The sequence below is a fragment of the Schistocerca piceifrons genome, chromosome 3, assembly GCF_021461385.2.
Source record: "Schistocerca piceifrons isolate TAMUIC-IGC-003096 chromosome 3, iqSchPice1.1, whole genome shotgun sequence".
In the NCBI taxonomy this organism is placed as follows: Eukaryota; Metazoa; Arthropoda; class Insecta; order Orthoptera; family Acrididae; genus Schistocerca; species Schistocerca piceifrons.
The window spans coordinates 498,636,499-498,659,286 of NC_060140.1; the positions used below are offsets into that span (position 1 = coordinate 498,636,499).

General features: G+C 38.0%; 1 protein-coding gene across 1 annotated transcript in view; it reads right to left on the reverse strand.

The window, feature by feature from the left end:
• Positions 1 to 300: 300 nt before the first annotated feature.
• LOC124789748 (dynactin subunit 2-like) overlaps positions 301 to 22,788 on the reverse strand; it is a 41,070-nt gene continuing 18,582 nt past the window's right edge. Inside the window, exons 4-9 of the mRNA XM_047257201.1 lie at positions 21,435 to 21,546; positions 16,408 to 16,565; positions 5,804 to 6,032; positions 3,182 to 3,391; positions 875 to 977; positions 301 to 747 (exon numbers count right to left, since the gene is read on the reverse strand). Coding sequence (XP_047113157.1) covers positions 566 to 747; positions 875 to 977; positions 3,182 to 3,391; positions 5,804 to 6,032; positions 16,408 to 16,565; positions 21,435 to 21,546 — 994 coding nt within the window. The 3' untranslated portion in view covers positions 301 to 565. The remainder of the gene's footprint in view (positions 748 to 874; positions 978 to 3,181; positions 3,392 to 5,803; positions 6,033 to 16,407; positions 16,566 to 21,434; positions 21,547 to 22,788) is intronic.

Sequence of the window (22,788 nt, forward strand, 5' to 3'; positions counted from 1 at the left end):
TGTGTGTGTGTGTGTGTGTGTCCTGAAAAAAATATTGTCACTGTTTCTAAACGATAAACAAATATTTTTAAAAATGTTTTTGAGCCCACTAAACATTAGGGAATTCACCCACCAGGTATCAAATATTTTTCTGAAATGGTCAAGCAACCAAGTATTTTTTCCTGAACCTCAGGTGGGTGGATGGGCGCGCGCCCTATGTAAGAAATGTAATAAAAGTAGTAAATAAGAAACTTTTAACATGAACAACAGGAAAACAGCATATGATACACAAGGATTTTTTCTGGTCTTTTCTTAAATAATAGTTTATTAGTGGAAATATTACAAACATGAAAGCTAAGCTTTTTATCTTGTTTCGCATTTACAAGCAAGAAAAATATTATCTTTCACAATACTGTTCCATTATTGACAGTAATTGCCGCCTGGAAAAATTAAATGTGGCTGAAGCTTTTCACAAAATTATTTCATTTCTTGCATAAGTACTTTTTAATGTAATAAATAGACTGGAAACTTATGGTGCATCTTTACAACAGTAAAGAAAAGTACATCCATCTTACAGAATTAAATTTCATTTCTTTTTTAAAGCATCCACTCTCGCATCTAAGTTACCTAGATTCTTCTTGATAGATTCCAAATTCTGGCTAAAGGTCTGCTGAACTTGCTTTATTAGGTCTTCATTATTTTGCAGTGTTGTTGTTATCTGCTGCTGTATTAGTTCTAACTGACCTAATGACTTGCTGAAATCAACAGCTGAAAATAAGGACACACACGACAGTGTAGATCAAAAAGCACAATTAAATCCAGTCATAATCCAGATGTCATATTGCCTACTTGTACTGCCACATTAAATTATAAACTTCTGAAACAGTGAAATTACCTTGATGATGAAGCGTTTCCAGAGCTAACATGCGGTCAACAATTTGTGGTAGCATTTGAGACATGTCACCACTTTTCTTAACCAAATCATACAATTCCATAATCTGGGAAAAATTAAACAATTTTTAAAAAATTTGTACACAAACCAAATTCTGTATTAGGCGTAAGTCATGCAAGGCACAATCTCTATGGATTAATGCAACAAATTTCTATAACAACAAAAATAATTTTTGACAATATAATTTAACTGAGTAGATAAAAAATCTACCCCCGAAGCAGCAGCAGGAGAAAACGCACTTAAAAGAAAGTTATACTTACGAAAGCTTTCAGAACCAGTGGCTCCTCCTTCCCACAGAAGGGTCAAAGGGGAGAGGTTTAGGAAAAGGGGTAAATTTTGGAAAAGTCAACCAGAACCGCGGGTCTGGGGAGACTTACCAGATGGGATGAGAAGGAAAGACTGATTGTTCAGGACTGCACCGGACAAGATTTGAAAACCCAAGAGCTGAAAGGTGGATGACAGGGTAATATGCAAGACAGAAAGTACTGCTAAAACATCGTGCATAAGTTACTATGAGTGAAAAGCTAAGTGCGCTGTATGTAACAAAGGTGGGAAGGGGATGGTGAAAAAGAGAGGGGTCAGAAAATGAAAGATGTAAAAAATTAAATGGAGTAAAGAAAGAAATAGTTACTGAGAAGAAAAGCGGAGACACAAGAAGTTAACATAAATTAAGCCCACGTGGATGGCAAGAACCAAGGACATGTTGTAGCATTAGTTACCACTGTTGGAGTTATGAGATACTCATGTCTGAGGCAAGAATCCAGATGGCACATGCGACGAAACAGGTACTGAGGGCATGTTGTAGAGTGTGCTCTGCAACAGGATAGTGTGTGTTTCTAGTATACACCCTCTGCCTATGGCCATTCATCGTAACTGATAACTGTGGCAGTCATGCTGATATCAAAGACCAAACAATGTTTACATAACAGCTGGTATATGACATGTTATTTCACAGATGGCTCTCCCTTTGATAGTATGTCTTTCCAATTACAGGGTGGATAGAGGTGATGGTAGGAGGATGCATAGGTCAAGTTTTGCAGCAGCGACAATCACACGGGTTGGAGCCATAGGCTAAGGAGATGATGCAGAAGGAGCATACGATCTGACAAGGATATTTTGGAGACTGGGAGGGCAACAAACAGCTATTCCAGGTGCTGCGTGCAAAATCTCAGACAGAATGGATCTCATTTCAGGTCATGATTTTAGGAAGCCAAGGCCTTGTATAAGTAGCTGATTAATACATTCAAGACCAGGATAATACTTAGTGACAAGTGGTGTGCTCCAAAGTTTTTTGGAAGGATCAGTAGTACCAGGATTGGATGTGATGGCCTGGGAAATCTGCTCCTGAATTAGGATGGTGGGGTAATTACATCCAGTGAAGGCCCAGATGAGAATTTTAGTGTATTGCTGTAAAGAGTCTGCATCCGAACAAATACGTTTGCCTAGAATGCCAAGACTGTATGGTAGGGAACGTCTGACACGGAAAGAATGGCAACTGTCAAAGTGTAAGTACTGTTGCTTGTTTGTAGATTTAATGTGGCCAGAGGTGTGTTGACCTTCAGTGAGGACATCTTTCATTTTCTGATGTATCTATTTTTTGTCTTACCCCTCCCATCTCTGTTAAGTACCATCCACTAAGCTTTTCACTTATACTAACTTGTGCACGATGTTTTAGCAGCAATCTTTGCCTTACATACTACCCTGTCTGCCACCTTTAAGCTTTCAAGTCTTCAAATCTCGTCTGGTGCATTCTCCAACAGTCAGTCTTTCTGTCTCATCCTGTCTGGCAAGTCTCCCCTGACCTGGGGTTCTGGGTGATTTATCCAAAATCTACTTCTTTTCCTAAAACATTTCAGTCCTTTTCCTTCACCCCTCCTCCTTCCCCTTCAGCCCTTCTGCTGGAAGGAGGAGCCACTGGCTCTTCAAGCTTGCATAAGTATAACCTCCTTTTATGTGTGTTCTCCTGCCACCATGTGGTGAGTAGATTTTTTATCTATCCAGTTACATTATACACCTGCAACACTATGATATGCCATGTGTTGAGTTGTGGCATGTTAAAACACCTAGCCATAGATGTTTGCAGATCTGCTGTAGACTTTTTCAGCAACTCGAAGTGCTAAAACAGAAACTTTATCGTAGGGTGAAAGTCACTTGCACTAAAACCAGAGCTTGCTTACTAGTGCAGGGTATGCTCTGTGGCACTAGAATGGCTTACCATTTAAAAAGGCATCAGCAAGTCAATGGTATTACCTTAGCATCCCTGTCAGCAGACTGAGTTGCAGTCTGCCCCTTTTCAGCTAGTGCATCCATTTTGGCAGAGAGAGCTGCAAGCCGGGATTCAGCCAGATCAAGACGAGAATTATCCAGAAGTGCAACACGAGCACTCAGCTGCTGAGTTATTTCCAACAGACCATTAGGAGCATCTCTGTGCCCACCGATGTCTTGTGTTGTAAGACCCACCTGGAGCAAGATATTCATGCAGTGTAGTAACTGTAGCATGCATAGCATATGCTTAATTGTAATGCTGTGGCATTTATGGATAACTATTTACCAGCCTCATTTGTACATACAATATCAAAAACAACAGAAAGCTGTACACATAAGAAGATGAGCTAATATTACGAGAGCGTGATGATAAACGTATATAACTGCTTTGAAAAATAAGACATAAGCTGTGCAGCACTGTTGGGCATAAGAAAAGCATCTTATTACGATTTCTAATCAACAAAACACCACTAAGGAGTAGGAGAAAATGCTCTATGTCTAATGCAGTCTTACTTGGATAAAGGAAAGAGTGAATGGGGATAAGTAACCAAAAATCAGAGTGTCTTTCAGTTACAACAGGTTTAATCGCATGATCTGTTTTTGGACCTTCCCGATCCATTATTTACATAAAAAATAATAAACCTACACGTGTATCATGTGATACAGTGCGATATGCAGATAACACTCCTCACTTTATACCAATCGCAAAAATGTGCAACACAGTATGGGGATAGCAATGGAGCTAAGTATTGCCAGGTTTCAAGCAAAGTCAGTACAACAGAAAAATAACAATAAAACTGAAGAGATTTCATCTGAATGCTCTGTACAGTAAAGCTATTAGGATTTCGCATAGGCAAGGTATAAGGCAGATGGAGCAATGTTGTTGAAAAGTATAATAGTATGCTATTCTGCAGTCTTCCACTTTCATCTGAATCAAGGATTACTACTATGAAGTAGTTCTGTGCATTCAAAGTTACTGTTTAAATGTAAAAGGAAAGTTATCAGGTTCACTGCATGACTCAGCCCACGTGAATCATGTAAAGATTATTTCCAACAAATGTCTGTATCTGCCTTCCATTTTTAAAGGAAACCAACACAAGTATGACATAAGAACGTTAATCCATAAGTATAACACAAGAAGTGCACATACAATTAACATGCACTAAGCTAGGCTTGCAAAGATCCATAACTGCTACTAATATCTTGGCCTTGTCAACTTCAATAAACTATCCCAAAAGTGCCTACACAGTGCCAATAAATAAACTGAAAACTATCAGTGAAAAATGGATGAAAAATAAAATACTTTATTCCACTCCAGAGTCCCAAGAGTGTGATCAATGAACTACATTTTGTATGCCATCAAACAAGACATGTCCAGAAATCAAGTACTGCTTCGAATAAAAACTCAAAAACTTTATTTGGAGCCAAAATTTATTTTTACAAGAAAGAGCATTTCTTAAACTAGTGTTCTACATAGTTGCCATCCTTGCTCAAACATTTGTCACAATGGGAAGCCAACTTTTCTATCCCTCATGAGAGGAAGATGCCATCAGCAAAGACAGTAACTGCTGAACGCTGATTTTTGTGTCACCACCACTGTCAAAGCACCTTCCTCCGAAATCACACTTCAGGTTCAAGAAGAAGTGATAGACAGTATGAGATCAGGGCTGTACAGTGGGTGATCTAACTGCTACGTACCGAATTGTTGAATAAAGTTTTGAGTGACACCAACAAAATGACGACATGCATTGTGATGAATCAAGTATTCCACGCCTTTTGTTTTGAACTGTGTGCCAAAGTTTTCTCTGTGTATCACACTGACTTTTTCACCTCTGGAAGGAACTAAACAGACAGAAAACTAAGAAAAAATGGTGTTCAGGCGTGACTGTCTTCGATGGCGGCATCTTTCTATAATGAGAGCATAGAAAAGTTGGTTTTCCACTATGACAAATGTCTGAACAATTATAACAACTATGTACAAAAAATAGTTTAAGAAATGCTCTTTCATGTAAAACTAAACAGTGCAGATTAGTATAAAACACCGGGTAGGAAATCCATTGTGAGTACAACATGAAGTTCTTAATTCTGGAACAAACTTTTCAAAATTCTGCATTTACTTCACAATAATTTAGTTTTTGTGCAGTCATTGTTATTCAGAAAGTGATATAATTGAGAAATTCTTAAGAGAGATTACAAGAGAATGCTGTTGCTCCATCAAAGACCAGCTTGTTGAGTCTAAACATTGTCATTTTAATGAATGTCATGATACATTTCCTTTTAGTAAATATAACTAGGTAATTCTTGAAGTTCCAGAAGAACCATAGTGGAAAAAAAAGGACAAAATTATATATTCCTTATCCCGTGTCAGTCTACACTGATCTATCTGCTGATGAAGCACTCACACAAAGTCATAATGGTATAGAATACATCAAAACAGTTTACAAATATTTATTCATTAGCACATAAAGCTAGTGAAAAATCAATATGTCTCAAACTTTGACTGTTAAAGATAAGTATTCACATTTTTAATATCCCATCACAATACAGACTAAGCACATTAACTTTTTCTGCAATTTCTGAGTTTTATAGCAAATGAAAAAAACAAACCGCTTTTACTGGTTCTGGGCCAAGTACTGTTTCCAAACGATGCAACCGCTGATCCAGATCAGCAATACGAGAAGTGTGGGCTAGGCGGGCCTGCTCAGGCTGATAGGTAAGTTGATACAACAACCCATTGCTGTCGTTTTCAGAAATACTTTGATCTTCCTTGTTTGTTTTAACTTTTGTGGCATCTGCATTTGTCTGACACAAGCCTTCTAGTTTTGCAAGCAGCTTTCTAGTTTCAGAAAAAAGAAAAAAGGAATATTAGTGTTACTTTAGTCATGTGGGCAAAAAGGATGTTAAATATATATGTTCTGTCATGAACCACACATATGTTCTCAGATCCATTCTAGAATATTTCCAGAATTATGGATAAGAAACGATGATGAATATAGAACACAGTACTCATTGTCAAAATAGCTCACGGGCGAACTGCTGGATGTCAGTGTCCGATAGGCACAATGTCGGCAAACAAACATGCACTGATGAACTGACTAATGGGAGGCCAAAGCCAGTCTTATCGCCTGCCCCTCCTCCCCCTAATCAGCTGCTCTATTGGCCATCCATGCCTAGAATCACTATCCCACTCCTCCCATCGACACAGTTCTCTGTCTTAGGTTCGTGCCAAAATGCGTGTGCTTGTGGCACCTCTGCTGTTCCTCCACCCTGAAGTCAGCTTGGTGTCTGATATCTTATTTCTCTTCTTGACCATTCTAATAGAAAGGTACTATGCCTTACTCAGGATGTACCTGCTACCACAATTTATTGACAGTTCCCTTACTAGAATCTCAACAGGCTCCTTAATTATGCAGTCCCAGATGTTGGATGTCTGTTTCATAACTTTGGTATCGTTATAGTCCATTCCATGTAATTCCGTCAGCTAATGTTCTGCAACTGTTGACTTGTCAGGCTCCTGGAAACTGCAATGCTGTTGATGCTCTCGGCAATGATTTTCAACAGTATGCACCATCTGACCTATGTATGTCTTAGCACACTGGCAAGGTACCTGATAAGTCCAAGGTCGTCTTTCACACAGCCAAGCTGTGTCCAAGTTTTGGATGGCGGACAGAAGACTTTCTTCACTTGATGTTTCCAGAGGTCCTATATTCCAGATAACGTGCCGCAAAAAGGAATAAATGCAATGGCCACGTTGTCCTGAAAATCTCTTCTGGTTCTGCCAGTTTTAAAGAGAGTAGGATGTACGGCTCTCAGCATTTGCCACTCCTTGTAGCCATTCTTCTGGGAAAGTGCTCTGCAGTGTTCAAAGTCTTTGTTGATACACCTGTTATCAGAGAGGATGCGAGCCCTATGTACCAATGTTTTGAGCATGCTGTTCCTTTGAGCTGGGTGATGGCAGCTGTCCGCATGTAAGTATAGTTCAGTTTGCATCTTCTTCCGGTACACATTGGGACCGTGTGCTTGTCTTTTAACCAGAAAGGGGAGTACTCCATCCACTTTGACTTCCATGGTAAAATGGATGTTCTAGTGTAAAGAAATGAGATGTATAAGTAACACATTCAGCTTCTCTCTTCCATGAGGCCATATGACAAAGGTGCCATCTACATACCGGAACAAACAGTAAGTTTCAAGTGGGTTAATTCCAGGGCTTCCTCCTTGAAATAATCCATATACATATCGGTGACAACTAGTGCCTTTACAGGAATCCTCAGAACTTATTGGAAAGAAATTTGAGGCAGAGGTGACCAATCTTTTTACATTTTGATGTTGACATACTTTCTTTTTGATTGTGGCTGCTACAAGGAAACTGAAGGAGTAGCCATGTGGAGCCCATTTTCACCTGTTGTCACCAATATGTATAAGGAATATTTTGAGGAGGAAGCCCTGGAATTAGCCCAATGAAAACTTACTTGTTTCTTCTGGTATGTAGATGAAACCTTTGTCATATAGCCACATTGAAGAGAGAAGCTGAACGACTTCCTTATACATCTCAATTCCATACAACAGAACATCAGTTTTACCTTGAAAGTTGAGGTGGATTCAGTGCTCTCCTTTCTGGATGCCTTGTTTAAAAGAAGAGCAGACAGCACTTTAAGCCACAGCGTGAACCAGAAGACGTCACACGCTGACATACACTTACATGCGGTCAGCTGTCACCAGCTGGCTCAGTGGAACAGCATGCTCAAAATGTTGGTACACAGGTGCTCACACCCTCTCTGATACCTAAAGTATCAACAAAGAACTTTAGCATCTGAGAGTGGTTTTCCAGAAGAATAGCTACAAGGAGTGGCAAATTGCAAGAGCCCTACGCCCTACACACTCTGTGCAAGTGGTGGAACCAGAAGACAGTTTTCATGAGGACACTGCCATTGCATTTATTCCTTTTTGTGGTGCATTACCTGGGAAGATAGGACGAATACTGCAGAAACCCCAAGTGACGACGGTCTTCTGCACACCAGCCAAAACATGGGAACGGTTTGGCAGTGTGACAGACAACCTTACACTACAGAAATCTGAGGGTCTACCAGATACTTAGCCAATGCGTTTAAGACATACATAGGTAAGACCATGCATACTGTTGAACATTGTTGCCAGGAACACTAGTGGCACACAAGATTGCAACAGATTACGTCTGCAGTTGCAGAACATTGACTGAGGGAATTACATGGAACGGACTATGCCACACCAAAGTTTTGAAACGGACTAACTACTGTGGCTGTGTCATTAAGCAATCTATTCAGGTTCTTGTAAGGGAACTGTCAATAAATCGTGATAATGAGTACATCCCCCTGAGCACGGCATGAGACCTTGCTTTTAGAATGGTCAAGAAGAGAATTGAGGTATGAGATATCAGACATCAAACTGATGTTGGGGCAAGTGTAGGAAAAGCAGAGGTATGACCAGTATGTGCATCTGGGCGCGAACCTAGGGCAGAGCACTGCGTTGGTGGGAGGAGTGGGGGAAGGGATTCTGGGCACAGACGGCCAATAGAACAGCTGATCAGAGGGAGGAGAGCAGGAGAGCTCAGTGCCGGCCCCCAGTCAGTCAGTTCATTAGCACACCTAGTGACCGCAACATGATCATTTGCCAAAATATTATGCCTATTGAACACTTACATCTGGCAGTTCCTTTGTCTACTATTTCAACATAAAGTGCGCTGGTAAAAGCTGAAGAATCACAATACCATTGTTCTCTCTATCATCGTCTGATAAAGTGCTAGCAGATTGAAGTTTTCCACTATTTATAAATCATATATGGTTCATGATTGCCATGTTAATTCTCTCTACACTACTGTTTGCGAAAATTTTAACACCCAGAAAGAATGGTTCGAATCACTCCAAAATTTGAGGATGTGTAGAACAGTAGAACCATAATAAGTCAAAGACTGTAGAGAGATGATGGGCATGTAGGCCCAGCAGTGACCTCTTGACAGACTGGATAGTACAGTGTTACACCATACTCAGTTGGTGCAGAGACATCAAATGAAGTGAATACATGCAGGTGCTGGTATGCCTCATTGAGATTAGACGATCCAATTTCAGCATGTGAGTAAATCTGAACAGAGCAGCTATAGTGTGCAGTCTCACCTACTGTGTGTTGAGGTGAATCTGAACAGCAACCTCTACACCAGATAGGTTTTAGAATCTGAGGCACTACCCCTCCTGCAGGTAGCTCAATTGAACATGTCTGGATATGGTTGGTTGGCAATTTATTCGTTGTGGTCTTCCCACAACCACTGTTAAGCTTGCTGACATGTGTACAAATCATGTGGCAGTGTTTCTCCAACAGCACTCTAAGCCTTCTCCGATTCCATACCATGCTGTCTAGAGGCTCCACTTGCAATGTGTGGTGGCTTCTCACCGTACTGAATCTCTTAGTAGAAATGTATATACAGTTCTGTAATTCTCATCATTTGTGTATTGTAACTTCCTCAATCTGTGAAGTACATTTTATTGTAAACAACTGTCTCCATCTTAATGTTGCAATTTTCACTAACTGCTGTTGTTGTTGTGGTCTTCAGTCCTGAGACTGGTTTGATGCAGCTCTCCATGCTACTCTATCCTGTGCAAGCTTCTTCATCTCCCAGTACCTACTGCAACCTACATCCTTCTGAATCTGCTTAGTGTATTCATCTCTTGGTCTCCCTCTACGATTTTTACCCTCCATGCTGCCCTCCAATGCTAAATTTGTGATCCCTTGATGCCTCAAAACATGTCCTACCAACCGATCCCTTCTTCTAGTCAAGTTGTGCCACAAACTTCTCTTCTCCCCAATCCTATTCAATACCTCCTCATTAGTTACGTGATCTACCCACCTTATCTTCAGCATTCTTCTGTAGCACCACATTTCGAAAGCTTCTATTCTCTTCTTGTCCAAACTAGTTATCGTCCATGTTTCACTTCCATACATGGCTACATTCCATACAAATACTTTCAGAAATGACTTCCTGATACTTAAATCTATACTCTATGTTAACAAATTTCTCTTCTTCAGAAACGATTTCCTTGCCATTGCCAGTCTACATTTTATATCCTCTCTACTTCGACCATCATCAGTTATTTTACTCACTAAATAGAAAAACTCCTTTACTACTTTAAGTGTCATTTCCTAATCTAATTCCCTCAGCATCACCCGATTTAATTTGACTACATTCCATTATCCTCGTTTTGCTTATGTTGATGTTCATCTTATATCCTCCTCCTTTCAAGACACTGTCCATTCCGTTCAACTGCTCTTCCAAGTCCTTTGCTGTCTCTGACAGAATTACAATGTCATCGGCGAACTTCAAAGTTTTTATTTCTTCTCCATGAATTTTAATACCTACTCCAAATTTTTCTTTTGTTTCCTTTACTGCTTGCTCAATATACAGATTGAATAACATCGGGGAGAGGCTACAACCCTGTCTCACTCCTTTCCCAACCACTGCTTCCCTTTCATGTCCCTCAACTCTTGTAACTGCCATCTGGTGTCTGTACAAATCGTAAATAGCCTTTCGCTCCCTGTATTTTATACCTGCCACCTTCAGAATTTGAAAGAGAGTATTCCAGTTAACATTGTCACAAGCTTTCTCTAAGTCTACAAATGCTAGAAACGTAGGTTTGCCTTTCCTTAACCTTTCTTCTAAGATAAGTTGTAAGGTTAGTATTGCCTCACGTGTTCCAACATTTCTACGGAATCCAAACTGATCTTCCCCGAGGTCCGCTTCTACCAGTTTTTCCATTCGTCTGTAAAGAATTCGCGTTAGTATTTTGCAGCTGTGACTTATTAAACTGATAGTTCGGTAATTTTCACATCTGTCAACACCTGCTTTCTTTGGGATTGAAATTATTATATTCTCCTTGAAGTCTGAGGGTATTTCGCCTGTCTCATACATCTTGCTCACCAGATGGTAGAGTTTTGTCATGACTGGCTCTCCCAAGGCCATCAGTAGTTCTAATGGAATGTTGTCTACTCCCGGGGCCTTGTTTCGACTCAGGTCTTTCAGTGCTCTGTCAAACTCTTCACGCAGTATCTTATCTCCCATTTCGTCTTCATCTACATCCTCTTCCACTTCCATAATTTTGTCCTCAAGTGCATCTAACTGTAAGCAACCAATTATATGTCGTGTGTTTCATCCTTACAAAGAAACAATGTTTTTATGTTCTAATGATGATTCAAAATGGATGTATTACCAGCAAAATAAGCACTAATATAGAGCAGCACAACAAACCTCGTAAATAAGAGTTTGGACTGTTTTTATGTTACTGTAAGTCAAATAATGTCAGAGGCATTTCTAACCTTAAAGTCCAGTGCCTAGCACATGAAACAAAATAGTACACACATAATTGATGATGTCTTTCAAAATTAAAGGTGTAACATTCATGAAATGATAAAACTGGTTTCCTTCTGTAACACACAGATGAAACTAACATCACTATTAACAACATAACATTACACACAACTGAGAATGATAAAAAGTTAAGCCACAATGAGGATAGGTGCATCTATTGTAATTGATGATGAAAGGGAAAAGAATGGGTTACTGAAACTAGCACGCATAAGCAAATTTTACACCATTTGCAACTGTAAAGTTTCTACTAAACTGAAACTGAAATCTGAACTGTCAAAACACACAAATGTCTTGGAGCACATTTTTATACACAATTGTTTCTGTCTCCAAAACATAAAAGAAGAACATCAACCATTTCTTTACCTTTTTCTGACCACTGCATTTGTTACACCTGACTGTCTGTTTTATTCATGTTTCAGAAGGCGCAACTGAGAATATTACAAGCAACTGAAACTGAGAATATTACTTGCATGTAACCACTGTATCTGGTTCAGGAGGAGACTTTAACAAGCCCAATTTGGACTCAGAGTTCGCAGACTTTGGAGATAATGGTAATTTTAATTCTCCTACTTTTCTCACTATCAACGTAGTTTACATAAGATAGTATTTTCAACAGCTGTATGGTGGTAGCTTTGCTTGAGCACCTGCAGCACAGAAAAAGTGAATACACAATAAAGATTCCCTCAGATGCTGAACTTTGATGGCATATAGAGCCAAAACTTCATGTGTCCAAGTAACTACTTGTGTAACAGCATCTCTCAATAGCTATTGGTTTTCATCGTTCATGACATCTGGAATATTCAAAATCATAAAACTTGAGACAAGTCACTCACTGGGTAGCATTATTATAAAAATGTAAAGACAAAATACAATGAAGCCAAATAGTATCTAGAGAAAGTTGGAAACAATGTGATCAACGACATGAAATTTACGTGTCTGGCATTGGCGTTATCATCTTCTTCCATGTATGTAGCTACACTGTCCAAATTAGAGTATAGTGGGAAGGGGGCAGAACACTCACACGGTATAGCTATATCCTGAAGAGGTTCCCTTAAGAAAAAGGCTTTACATCTTATATGAACCAGTCATACACTTCACCTGTGGTTTGTTATTACTGTCGCAAAGCAAATTAAAAAAGGGGTGAAATAATTTCATCCTGCCAAAATAGCCTGTACTGCAAACATGTCACACGTATTCCACAACTGATGTAGGTGTATAGACTTCAGCAGGGTCTGTTACAAAAACTAATCTAATGTTATCTTAGGCTAAACCTTACAACATATGCTGACAGATCTGTCTAGGCAATAGCACGCTATCCATTTTAAGCAAAGCAGTTGGAGTTTTAAAAACAAGTTTCATCACTAATGCCACAAAGAAGTTTTTTCCAGTTTCAGGAAACAAGTAGCCAAGCTGAAAGCAAAAAACGCATATCAGCAGAGCTTCTTAGATGGATAGTCGACAAGTTTGCTTTAAAATGCACCAAAAATTAACAAAATATGAATGACCTTTAGGTCAGTACACCCAACAGTGAACAAAATAGAATGCTTGTACACTATTATGAATAGAAAACTGACATTATTACCATAACCGAGATGGACACCAAGACACCATCTTTATATGACTATTAGCTCTGCAGATGAAGAGGCTGAAAGAATGTATGATGAGATAAAAGAAAATTTAACTGTGATGGGGTCTGGAATTCAATAATAAAAAAAGAAGAGAAGAAGTAAAAAGGAAGAACCACAGACTGCATGAGAGATCTGACAGGGAAGTCCACCTGATTTAATTTTGTACAGGACTTAATTTAATCACTGCTAACACTAGCTTAAGAAACATTAAAGATGGTTATACACTATTAAGATGTATTTCAAAATGAGATTTTAAACTAAAAAACATTTCCAACAGCAGATATTGAAACTGGCCTTTGGTTGTGGACTGCATATTAAAACTGAATAAATCTCAGACAGGTAGGAAATTAGGGAGCTGGAAGCTGGATAAATTTGAATAATCAGGAGCTGTTGAGAGTTTTAAAGGCAATAAGAGACAACAGTTAACTGCCATTATAAATACTTAAGCATAGAACCACTAATATTAGGAACATAATCCTCAGCAATGCGGTTCTGGAGTCAAGCTCATCATCTGGTTGTCTCAGGCAACCTTATATAAACATGCAATTTTAAAAGCATGCAAGGTTGAGATAAGGAAATAAATAAAACTATTTGTATATATAGTCCTCATCTTATTTTTAAAATGCCAACACCAAATTCTGTGAACCACTCATCTATGTTATCACCCATCCGCCAGTATGTTCCTTCTGTAAAGTGGTAAACACTGGTTACATCAGCTTCATCTCCGTTCATCACTAGCTAGTAAACATGTGTAAAGCTCTGACAGGCTGCACTGAGCCACCAGCTATTCCATAACATTACAAAGATGTTGCAGAGTACATGGAGACACATCATACCTATAATTATCCATGCAAAATCATGCTCTACAGAGAGTTCCAAAAAACCATCGAAAGAGGGATCATTATTCTTGCCAGACTGTATATTAAGTACAGTATCAAACTTAATCTGTTAGACTGATATTTTAAGTTCCTCAAGCACACCAAGTTTCTTTTCTTTCTTATCTACTTGTACCAATTTTATATCTAAAAACAAAGATGATGTGACTTACCAAACGAAAGCAGTGGCAGGTTGATAGATACACAAACAAACACAAACATACACACAAAATTCAAGCTTTCGCAACCAACGGTTGCTTCATCAGAAAAAAGGAAAGAGAGGGAAAGACGAAAGGATGTGGGTTTTAAGGGAGAGGGTAAGGAGTCATTCCAATCCCGGGAGCGGAAAGACTTTCCACTCCCGGGATTGGAATGACTCCTTACCCTCTCCCTTAAAACCCACATCCTTTCGTCTTTCCCTCTCCTTCCCTCTTTTCTGATGAAGCAACCGTTGGTTGCGAAAGCTGGAATTTTGTGTGTATGTTTGTGTTCGTGTATCTATCAACCTGCCAGCGCTTTCGTTTGGTAAGTCACATCATCTTTGTTTTTAGATATATTTTTCCCACGTGGAATGTTTCCCTCTATTATATTTGTATCAATTATATGATGTATATAATCTCTGAGTTACTACTCACCATATAGAGGCGATCCTGAATCATGGATAGGCACAAGAAAGAGACTGTCAGAAAGTGAGCTTTCGGCAAACAAGGCTTTCATCATAATTCCTGGCAGATTAAAACTGTGTGTGGACCAAGACTCAAACTCGGGACCTCAGTCTGCACACAGTTTTAATCTGCCAGGACGTTTCGTATCAGCGCACACTCCGTTGCAGAGTGAAAATCTCATTCAACATTTTCATCGAAAATACACACACACACACACACACACACACACACACACACACACACACACACACACACGTGTCTAAGGAGATGCTTAGTCTCATAAATATGTCTGGCAGCCACCAATCTGCTGTAGTTGCCCAGACTGGGAGCATCTGTATGCTCCCTACATCTTGTTTAAAATTTCCTATTTGTTTGTCCTATATATTTCACTTCACACGATTCCCACTGTATTTTATAAACACCAGCCTTTTGGCGACTTCATGCTATAAACTATATCTCATTAAATTTTTGCTGTAAAAGTCAACTGGACGATGTATGGCCAAACATGTTCACCAGTTTCTGTGATTTTTCCAAAATATGGAGTATTGATGATCATCTTATCTCTTGCTATTTCTTCTTCCTGTTTCTTCTTGCCAATACAGATAAGATAATTTACAGTCTTCACATCATACCGGTTATTTAGTGCTATCTGTTTAATAACGTTTATTTCATTTAACCTATCTGCTGCACTCACTGGAACATTATTGGCACCATTCACTAAGCTTCTATACACTAAATTTATAAAGAAGCAGCTTGAGGAAGCTTAAATAGCAATCCACTATGTTAAGTCTGATGATGTACTTAATGTACAAACTGGTAAGATTGGTAATGCCTTTTTCAATGATTTTTTTTATTTTTTCAGAGAGTTAGTACAATAAATGTAAATGATTTTGTATAGATAAACATTGGTATAGCGTCTCTCCCTGGGCCCTGTAACAACTTTGGAATGTTAGGGAAAGGCTGGTGCCTCAGTGCAACCTGTCAGAGCTGTACACACATTTACGAACTAGAAGTTCACCAAGAGGCAGCTGATGCAACTTTACAGAAGGAATGCTTTGGTAGATTGGCAGTGACATGAATAACCACAGCAGAGAATCTGATCACACCATTTTTTACGTAAAACAGACTTCTTGTTCAAATAATGTTATCTGTTTTTAAATTTTGACCTTGTGTGTGTTTGAACTGCAAATTAATGTAGGATCAACTTGGACAGCCAGAGGATGGAGCTTTACTCCTGAAAAGCATTGCTGAGGATTATCTTCCAAACATCAGTGGTTGTATGCTAAAATCTTTATAATGATTATCTTAAAAGCTGGTATCTCTGGACCTTCATATGGAAAATATTAGAACTGTCAACTGATACAAGCACCCATCTGTTATGAAGGTGAGAGGAGACAAAGATCATTCCTGCAACAGGAGGGGTCCCTCTCATCCTGGGGCCTGCTATCTGTCTTTCCCCAATTCAACCCCACCCCCACCGGGGAAGTCCTCTGAAAGATACCATAATTTATGTACTCATATACATGTGTGTTGGCAGCACTGATACTTCTCCCAAACATGAGTATTGGACAGCAGTTCTGTCAGTGTCTTAACAGTTCCCAGCATAAAATATTAAACATTTAGATATTTACCACCAGTTCAGAAAGATACTAACTTATGTTGCATATTATGTGGGTCAGAAAGATTTGATACAAGCTGAGATCCAAGAGCCTCCTCCAAATGAACTTCAGCCATTTGAGAGCAGACATGCTCCATACGACCTGCTAACTGGGAATATGGCTGCTGCTGCTCTGGGGCATCCTTCAGTGATTCCTGAAACACAGTAACATTTTGTTATCTATAAAAAATATCTCTTGTTCTCTTTGTTCCTGAAATATTTGTACTTGTGCAGATTATTCACAAAGGCTCTTCCAATCTCCTGTTTTCTCCACAATTTATTGTTCAGCATTTCCTCCTATTACAATACTTTCCAATTCACAACATCCTCGTCTTTCCATCTCGTTTGTAACCTTCCAATTGGTCTTCTTCCACATTCTGTCCACTACAGATCTCTTCTTGGTAGTAAACTGATGGATATATGTTTAGCTCTACTCCACAGTTTGCATATTCACAAAGATATTTTTCTTTTTAAAACTTTTTTTTATAGTGTAATGTGTCTAATGGCTTCATATGCTGTCATCATGCAACAAACAATGTATTGTATTTAACAAATGCACAGTGCAGTGTTGTTAGAGAACACTGTGTATGGATAAATAATTAAGTAAAAGTTTGATGAACAATTTGGAAGAGTTCAAAAAATTAAGTATAGTTTATATATCACACTGAGAAAAGGAGTTAGATGAACAGTTCATACGGAGAATGTGTGTGAAACTTTGATTTTACAAACAACCTAGAACTGCTGAATACAACAGCTGTAAACATCAATGCCAGTCAGTATATTTATCACAATTTGTGTTTTCTTTACAAGAAAGAGAGACTAAAACCTCTACACCTCCTTCCCCCAAAGTACCAGATACTCTCTAAAATCATCACCAGTCTCACAGTAAAAACATAGGGTTTTAATCAAGCAAAGGAACAAGATGGCTTTAGATGTGAATATTACACAATGGGCCATTTTAAAGTTTTGAATGAAATTATACAATAGAGCAATAAGTATGGATTACAGCTTTGCCCAAGATTCGTAGTTTCTCAGAAACGAGGCAGGGATTCAACCTATGTTAGCATACTGGAGATTACATACATCAATGCTACAGCTTTTACATCATCAAAAATGCTCTCAGCAGCTCTAGAGGTGGTTTCCAAATCTCTAAACTGGTAAAGTGAAGAAGCAACATGCGAAAATGGAACCTAGTGTAACTACCTACATTTTAATGATGATATTCTATTGTTTGTTCAAGCATAGCTAAGCTTCACCAACAAAGGAATAATTTCACAAAACAAGTATTAAGTACACTTGAAAAACCATTACAAAGAGATTAAAATAATGTATAACCATCAAATCATATAAGGAAATAGTATAAATTAATAATGGAATAGAACCATCTAACAAACAATAGAAAATCCAGGATGGAATAATGAAAAAATTATGAAAAGGATAGACTGTTACCATATAGTGGAGACAGTGTGTTGCAGACGGGGGAGACTGCTAAACAAGTAAGCTTTCGGACAAAAGGCCTTTTTCTGAAAGACACCACATACAGTCACATTCATGTAAACAACTCTCACGCATGACCGCTGTCTTGTAAACCACAGACACTGTGTGTGTGTGTGTGTGTGTGTGTGTGTGTGTGTGTGTGTGTGTGTGTGTGTGTGTGTGTCAGGAGGAGGTCTTTCCACTGAATTTACTTACAGTCTTTTTGTTGTGCCTGTCTGCAATTCAACATCTCCACTACACGTGAGCAATCTATCTTTTTCATAATAGAATGATATAACAAGCTTTTTCTATTTAGGGCAATTTAAAACAAGGACAGGATTGACAAGAAACAAACAGATGAGTACTATGGCATGAAGTGCTTTCACTAATATAAAGTGTGTTTTCAAAACCCAGCTTCCAATGTGAATGAAACGGAAGGTTTAGAATCCATGTCATTTTGATAATTAAAATTCTATACTTTTAATTCTAGACAAAAATGAATCCCAGTTTCACAAGAAATGACTCTTATTAAGCAACCACTCTTACAAATCACCATCACCAGCAAATAGTGAAATAGTTTTGAAATTTCATGACATGGCTCTGGGTACACTTCCTACTAGTTAATAACCATTGTATATTCTGGCCTTCTCCAAACCGATATTGAAATGATATTTCTGTCTGGTGTAGAGGCAGAGAGGCAGTCTTTATCCAACATTGGATATCTCTCTCTCTCTCTCTCTCTCTCTCTCTCTCTCTCTCCATCCCCCTCTCCTTTCCCAATTACTAACCACAATTATTAGGAGCAACTGTAGGATGGTATTGTAAACCTTCCTTGCATCCCTCTCCTCTCTGAAATTCACCCTTCTGGTACTTACAATGAATAAAATTTGTCTCAATGCTAAATCTGTAGTGTTACACTTTTCCTTAGTATTTAAAATAATTTCAGGCTATGAACACCTGTTTACTTTTACATTTGTTCTATGATACTGAATTATTTGTGTGTTAACCTACCTATTTTATTGTGGCAGCACTAACAGTCCATTCCTTTGGACTTCATACCGTTATTACAATTGAATCATCACATGACTAAGTGTGCTGCTTTTAGAGAAGAAGGTTTTCAGTAATAAAAGATAACTATTTCTCCTTTAATCAGTCACACAACTTCAACATATATGTGTGAGAACAATGTGAGTGTCACTAACAGTTATGGCTGTTTTGTATCCATCCTCTTGCTAGTGTAACTTTCGTATTTTCTTTGAAAAACAGTGATCCTCACCATGTATATGCTGCATACATTTTAAAATTTGCTTGGCTATCAATCACCTTCACTCACTTTCACAGAACAATTTATCCTTTGTTGATACCTCCTAATAACTTATTTTTCAAATAGCACCAACACTTATGTTTATGCATAATTTTCTCACTACTCCTGAAGTTATGATTCCTGATTCCTATTACACTGCATTTGTGTGTTTTACATACTGTTCAACTTTAACACCTCAATGTACTTTAGTTTAACTCCATGACAGTTTAATTTCAGGCACTGAATTTTGATTTGTACACAGGAATATTGTAACACCTATGTTTGTTTAAATCCAGAACTATGTCGCTATGAGTATGGTCATATGCTTTCTAAGTAATCTTGTCTTTTGTACTTATTAACGGTGATTAGAAAGGAACTCACTTTTGTCACATCGAGATCCCATTGTATGGTAACTCTCAGCATCTACCTAATGAGTTCAGTTAGTTGTCATCTGTAATTAAAATTTAACCAACTTACCATGAGATTTAAATCACTGCTGTAGTATTTTTCCACTCAAGTTAGGGTCTTACCTGTGGGGAACTTACAAGCTTAATTGGTGCGCAGATTCCAAGCTGAATTTTCATTTAACAATTATTTCCATGGAATTGCCACAAAATAATTGTGATAATACAATTTTGAGTGTTAGGTTCTACAATAACGGTTTTTAAGAACTGACCCCAATAGGCCTTAGTTTTCTATTGTCAATGTTCTGAGAAAACAGATTAATATTTATACTCTTTTCACATTTAAGACTGTTCACGTAAAGATTATGTTATCGGTGCCATAATCCTCAAGAATTTTAATGATTTAGCGATATTCACAATGTTAGTACTGTTTCACTCAATTCTTTTTTATGTATATATGTTATAGATTTAACATTGAGTAAGTGATCTCAAAAATTCAACCCACTTCTAACAACACAGTAAAGTTTAAATGAGTTCATGTTGAAAGCTTTAATATTTATTTCAATTCAATTTCCCCCCCCCCCCCTTTTCATGTCCTTCAGCGCTTAGAACTTTTGATTAAAGTCAACTGAGAGAATCAAAACAAAATACTGCTTCCAGAGTTTAGTCCCAGTATCCAAAGGCCACATTAATTTGCAACATTTTCTCCAAGTCGTCCTCTAACATTAGTCATAGAAGTGTTGCAAATGACTAACTGTAATTGTTACTTGAGCCTTTTTTTAATTAATTAATTAATTAATTAATTTTTTTAAGCTCATCTGACGAATTCAGCCGGTCCCCCTTTGTATGCATTGTCACGTTATGTTGAAGTGCAGTTTGCTGTGGTATACATGCGAAGTAGAGTTGTTCAGCACAGTTTGTTCCTGTGCGCGGCTGTGGGTAGCCAGTAATGAGCTTTGAAGAGGAATCTTGTTGGCTTCTGGTTTTTTGTCAGTAGTGTTTACTCTAGATTGGATGCACACTTTGGTACCAGCATGTGATCTTGCTCTTACTCTCCTTAATTCTCAGGCTTTGTTCAGATGCTAAAGGTAGCATCTTCTCTATGACCACCTTGACTGGCTGATGACCTGAATGGACCAACTTGGGTGAACTCAAATGCATTCCATCCAAAGAACATACTGAGTCAAATTTTAATTAACTCTTTTATTAAAGAATCTCCCTTCAGATGCCTATATTCTTGCCTATCCTGGACAGGCGCCACTCTGCATCTGAACATTATGAACTTTATTGCTCCACAAAGTATGTGTGGAAAAAAAACACCTCAAGCAGATATCTTGCACAATCCTTCTACAAAATTTTCAAGGAATGGGTTATGGATTTTTGGGGTGGAACCATGAATATTCTTAAGATCATACTATTTGATTTCCGCTCCCCCCCCCCCCCCCCCCCCCCCCCCCGAGCATGAAGATAAGTGGAAACTAACAGCTTGTGCAAAGGAATACAGGCAATCTTTCTTCTCAAGCTCTATTTTAATGGACTGGCAAGAAACACCAACACGATAGAATAAAATATCCCTATCTATATTCCATGAAATTATTCACAGAACACAGAAAATCTGTAGTATCATCACACTGCAGTCCCTATCAACAGAAAATGAATTTATAAAAACAAATGTGCAAGTAATTTCATGATGAAGGATGTAACTATTTACTTTAAGTTTTACTACAATAATACAAAAGTGTTCTTGAATAACACTTCAGTTTTTAATACCTATTACACAGTATGGGAGAGAGAATTTTTATTACTGGATCTGGAAATGAAGGCCATACAGTATTTCTAACCTGAATTTGTGATATTTCTTCCAGCAGTTCTTTCATTTCACACTGAAGACGTTCATATTTTTGGAATGGAGTTTCCTTCTCACCCATGCCAGCTAGCTCCAACTCATTCAATCTGAAAACATGTGTATCTTCAGCATAGCCCTCCAACTGCATTCACTGAAATCATTGTGGCTTACAAATTGTATTCTATTAATGAAAATCCTAAACGCTTTAATCTATTATTTATTTCAAAACAACAACACACAAGCTGATATAATGCACCTTATGTAGCAATATTCAGATCAAGCATACTATGAAGTATTACAGTACTGTTATAAGTTATGACATCTGTTTTACAAATTCAAATGCTTTCTAATGGAACTACCTAACACTGATCACATGGCATAACAAATTTTTGCATAAATGAAAAAAATACTCAATTAGAAAATTTGAAGTCAGTGATTCACATTTGTCAAGCTATATACTAACAAAGGTAATGAAAACAAATCATGGATATATATTGTATGGTATTCATCCTTTTTATCCACCTCATATTGTTCAAATTTATTTTCACAAACATCAACATCATGTAAATTACGAGCAACAAGAGTGACAACTGATTTGAATTATATTGGTTTTCAAAAAATGACTGATCTATAAATTTACCACATTATACTGTACAGACTAAAGCTGTATTGGTATGCAAGACTGTCAGTCATATAGATATTGAAGAGTTTTACTGTTTATAACAGTAAAATATCCTAAAAACAAAGTTCACTGCGGAATTCACAACACATTAAATAGTAGTTAATCATAAATCATTATCCCGACAGAAAATTTATGAGAGCATGCTGAAAAGTAATGCCTCTGAATTTATGTGAAAACATAGCTTTTCCAATAAGACAAACTTAATTAACATTTTACATCATTATTCATCATGTCTACATACTTCATAAATAAGTCACCCTCACGAACAAACATTTCTCCCAACAAGAGACCAGTTTGCAGATACCATAACTGTAGAATGTTTGACTTTGTTGATGGTGCCACAACCTCACCTCTGCTTGGATCACTTCATCACAATCGAAGTGAAGTCTTCAAAGGTGTTCTTAAGTTTTGGAAACAAATGAGATGAAAAATTGGATGAGGTCAAGTCAAGGCTGCATGGAAGATGACTGATGACAGTGAACCCAAGGCACTGGATTGTTGCAGCAATTTTGTATGGTCTGGTATTGTCATGCTGAAGTTAGTTGGTTGGTTGGATCAAAAGAGGGGGGGAAGGGACCAAACTATGAGGTAATCAGTCCCTTGTTCTGAATAAAACAATACCACAATTGTGATAATAAAACGAACAACACTGACAACTCAAAACAGA